Source organism: Portunus trituberculatus, chromosome 35 (assembly GCF_017591435.1).
Source record: "Portunus trituberculatus isolate SZX2019 chromosome 35, ASM1759143v1, whole genome shotgun sequence".
NCBI lineage: Eukaryota > Metazoa > Arthropoda > Malacostraca > Decapoda > Portunidae > Portunus > Portunus trituberculatus.
This window is the reverse complement of record NC_059289.1, coordinates 18,604,273-18,609,272: the sequence shown is the minus strand read 5'-3', so window position 1 is coordinate 18,609,272 and position 5,000 is coordinate 18,604,273. Positions and strand designations below refer to the sequence as shown.

Here is a 5,000-nt window from a genome sequence, read left to right as displayed (position 1 = left end):
ACCCCCTACAGTTACCTACCTACCTACTACCACCACCACCACCACCACGACGACACACAGCAAAACACTACACGAACTGTACTGGATTCACAATGCACCATCTCGTCCCTCTATCCAGCCAACATTCACGGTGCACGGCTACAACACAGGTGGTACACAAAATCCTCCAGCTTCCTCCACACCGCCAGCAGGCACTCATCGTCCATTAAGGAAGACGAAACTCTCGTCCCCCACAGCCCGCCGTCCCACCAGGAGCGTCACATTGAACTTGTCGAAGGAGCGTGAGTGTGTGGCATGCAGAGACGGACTGGCGCTGAGCGTGTTGAGCGTGAGGAAAGGAAGGTGGTGACACACAGAAAGGAAAGCCATGCAACAAGCAATGTGAAAAAGAGCAGCAGCAGCAACAGCAGCAAGAAGGAGTGCGATGAATCAGCACCAGTGGAAGGTTCTACAGACCCCGTGACACCACAAAGTGAGGCAGAGGGACCAGTCAGGGAGTGTGGGTCATGAGAAAGGTGTTTTTTGGTGGTAAACGTGAGAAGCCCAACCCTCAAGACAACTAACTACCCGCACCACCACAGTCCAAGGCAGATCTCTGGTAACAGGACAGCTAAGAGTCCCTTATTTCCCCTACACGCCGCACAGGCCTGCGGCGCCCGACACCCGGCACCCGCCACCCAGGCCCTGCCACCCGGCCCTCGCCACCAGCCCTCGCCACCCAGCCCTCTCCCTGAGAGCAATAACCGAGAGAAGTTCGTGCTGGATATCATCACGTAATGATCCATTGAGAGAAACAACAATGGCAGAGGAAGGAGGCGGAGATCTAGTGCGAGGGAAGGAAGTCCCGCTCAGCCTTAGAACACACACTATTACATTCCCATTTCCTGCCGCGGAGACGTGCGGACAGACATCGTGGAGACAGCCTACCGTAGGTGTGTGACGAGCGGCTCAGATCAACACTGTAGGAATTACAAGGAACGTTCAGCGCATTCACCCCATTGTCCCTCATCCGGCTGCCTGTCAACCATTCATTTCAGACTGAGGGTGACCCCCTGTCACTCCCCTGAGGGGCGCACCGCCCCACCTCTTCCTCTATTCATCACGGGAGCAAGGTCAACACGCCGCGGGCAGGAAAAGTTCCTGTTCGGGCAATTACGCTTCTAATCATCCCACCTGACTTGTTCCTCTTCCTGCCAGGTATGCATGCACCCTTCCCGTCCCGCCCCGCCCCATCCCGCGCCCCGCGCCCTCCTGTCATTCAGCAATTAAGAGGAAATTATCGGGACAAGAATCAGTCAGCCATTAGTGAAGCGGCAAAGGTTATTGTCTGATTGCAAATTATGTACCTACATTTTTGCATTAAAATTCATTTAGGCGGCTCAGCTCCTCTGACCACCCTGGCTAGCGATACTTGCACTGCTTCCTGCTGGCCCTCCATCACAGCCGCTCCCGTCCCTCGCCCACCCATCAACACACTCCTTCCCGGTCCCCACAGCCACCCCTCACCATCCCTCAGCACGCCTCACACTCACCACGGACTGCATTATCTAGTTGTTATTAAGATTCTCAGGAAACTCTCTTCATTCCCCTCCATAACCTGCCACAACTACGTGTATCCTGATATTTTCTCCCTCACTCCTTTACCTGTCCCCTCCTGCTTCCCATGCCCGTCTGCACTCCAGCAACCATCCCTCATTCTGCTCACTACTCATCCCACATTCCCCAGCCTTTAACTTCAAGATTTCCATTCCCTTGACCGATACACTGTGTCCATCATCGTCCTTCATATCTTCACATCAAGACATTCTTCCGTCTTTCGGCTAATTCTTTCTACACTGTAAGGGGACTGGTGACTAAGTGGGCCTTTTATTGCCCTTTTGTTGCCCTTGGCCAGTCTTTCCCTCTTACATTAAAAAAATCTATCCTCTCCTATTACTTCCCATCTCCTCCCCTCACTGGCCTTACCACTCTCCAATTCACTAACTACGTGACTCTTACTTCCTTCACACAATCGTCTTCATTACCAGCCTGCGGTCTAACTCCTAAACACTTCCCTTCACACTGTTCACTCTTAAGCATTTCCTGTCATCCCTACCTATCCCCTCACGCCCTTCATCTTTGTACTTCCCATTACCTTTGCCTATTTCTCTCACGCTCTTCACCCTTACACTTCCCATCACTCTTACCTATTCCTTCACGCTCTTCACCATTGTACTTCCCATCACTCTTACCTATTCCTTCACGCTCTTCACCCTTATATTTCCCATGATTCTTTCCTATTACTTCACGCTCTTCACCCTTATACTTCCCATCACTTTTCCCTATTCTCTCACGCTCTTCACCCTAGTACTTCCCATCACTCTTCCCTACTTCCCCAGCAGCATGCATAATGAACCCCAGCGGCGCCAGAAACTCACCTTGAGCAGTGCTGTTGACATTAAGGCACGCATTCTCCTCTGGGTTGGCTACAGTGCCTTCCGGACACTCACAGATGGGATGGTGGTTCCTGGACACGCACTTGCCCCCCTGCAGAGTCCCTAGGCACGGCGTCAGGATCAGGCAAGCGTCCACGCACACACCGCCCAGGCAGAAGCGATCCTCAGGGCACTCTGCATCTTCGGCGCACTTGAATTCAGCTGCAAAGAGACGAAAAGAGACAATGAGGGAAGGTCAGTGTCAAGGTGACGAGGTAGAATGTAAGAGGATATTTGAGAGGACCTATTGTCTCCTTCCATCCTTGCTCTGCTTCTCTGGTTTAGCATATCTCCTCTTTGTTCTCCTTGTTTGTTGTTCTTTACAGTGATATATGCTAAGTTCTTCTATGTTTTTTTTTTTATCTTTGTTTTAAATAGTCGTCTTTATTCTTTTGTTTCTCTTTGTTCTCTTTTCCTCTCTGTGTTCTTTATCCGTCATTTCTTGGTTTGGGTTTTCTCTCTTGCTAAGTTCTTTATCTTCCCAATAGCTGTCTTTGTCCTTCCCTTCCCTCCCGCTTTCTTTCTTCTCCTGTTACCTGGCTCACTTTTCCCTCCTCCTTCTCCTCCTGCTACACCTCCTCCGTAACCGCCCTCCACACGCAGGAAATGTGGTGTCGCTGCAGGTGGAGGCGGAATGTGATAAGGAAACAGGACTTTAACCTAACAAACTCCACATCCGCCTACAAAATCCATCTTCCCACACACACAACACCCACACACCCACCCACCCACCCACACACACACACACACACACACAATCCATTCCTCACGCTACCTCCACTCCTCAACAAGGGAAAATGAGAGTGATAGATGGATAGAGTGAGATGCAACAAAGAAACGTATGTTAAGAAACGATACAGAAATGAATCTTTAACTTATCAGACTCCACTTCCTCCGCATACTCCTACTCCACTCACTCCCTCCCTCGCCAGACAAACTTCCACTCTACAGCAAGGGAAAATGGGAGAGAGAGAAAAAAAAAAAAACCGAACACACGCACACACACACACACATGCGCATTAGAGAGAGATAAGGACACAAAACTTACACACAACAAACTCCACATTCTAACTCATCCACATCCTCCTACTCCACATCAAGAAAAAAGGAAAACAAAAGAAAAAATATATATATACCAGAAGAAATAAAGAAGTGGCCACAAACGTATAATCTTTGTGGTTGATCAGCCAAGCGTGACGTCACGATGTACACCTGACTAATGAGTGGCCAGGGAAGGACTCTACCTGTGTTTTTACCTTTTATTACATGGATATTACACACCGGGATCACGCCTCACTCTGGTCACCTGTACACTGTCACTCACGTCACGCTACGCCACGGTTAGGTTATATATGTTGTGAAAGTGAAGTGAGGATGTTCATGACACACTTCACAACACGCACCACGAATGACTGGGATTCTTAGGGGCACTAAAAGGGAGGAAATTGAAGAAAAAAAAAGAAAATCGCTCTCGTAAACTTAAATTACGGCCAAAGTGAGGGAAAAAAAAGGGAAAGGGATGGCATTAATTTGATCGGCACTGTGAGAAGATACAATAAAAGTTTCTCTCTCTCTGTTGCTGTTGGTTTCTCTGTCTCTCTCTGAACTAAAGGAGGAATGGCTTAACTAACTCGCAACTCAAAGATAACGAAGGAAAATTTTAAACACCATGAAGAAAACATGAAAAAAAAAAAAAAAAAAAATACACACATTCCTTTACAAAAACACACATTCCTTTATAAACACACACAGTCCTTTATAAAACACACACACGTTCCTTTATAAAAAAACACACATTGCTTTATAAACACACACAGTCCTTTATAAAAACACACAGTCCTTTATAAAAACACACAGTCTTTTATAAACACACGTTCCTTTATAAAAACCAATATATAGTCCTTTCTAAAACACACATTTCTTTCTAAAAACACACACAATCCTCTATAAAAACACAGTCCTTTATAAAAACGCAGTCCTTTATAAAAACACAGTCCTTTATAAAACACAGTCCTTTATAAAAACACACAATCCTTTATAAAAACACAGTCCTTATAAAACACACACACATTCCTTTATAAAAACACACACATTCCTTTATAAACACACAATCCTTTACAAAAAAAAACACACTCCTTTATAAAAACACACAGTCCTTTATAAAAACGCACGCAGTCCTTTATAAAAACACACAGTCCTTTATAAAAACACACGCAGTCCTTTATAAAAACACACAGTCCTTTATAAACAAAGCACACAGTCCTTTATAAACACACACAGTTCTTTATAAAAACACACAGTCCTTTATAAAGCACACATACCTTTATAAACACACACAGTCCTTTATAAAAAACACAGTCCTTTATAAAGCACACAGTCCTTTATAAAAACGCAGTTCTTTATAAAACATACAGTCCTTTATAAACCACACGGTTCTTTACAAAAACGCACAAATTCCTTTCTACTTTAACCAAAAATTGAAGAAAACGAGACAAAATAAGAAAATAAAAAAGTACACGAAAGAGA

The 5,000-nt window shown here is 45.8% G+C and overlaps 1 protein-coding gene across 8 annotated transcripts in view; it reads right to left on the bottom strand.

The window, feature by feature from the left end:
• LOC123512922 overlaps positions 1 to 5,000 on the bottom strand; it is a 103,336-nt gene that overhangs the window by 31,955 nt on the left and 66,381 nt on the right. For all 8 annotated transcript variants that reach the window (XM_045269582.1, XM_045269578.1, XM_045269583.1 and 5 more), the window contains exon 2: positions 2,418 to 2,636. In XM_045269582.1, coding sequence (XP_045125517.1) covers positions 2,418 to 2,636 — 219 coding nt within the window. The remainder of the gene's footprint in view (positions 1 to 2,417; positions 2,637 to 5,000) is intronic.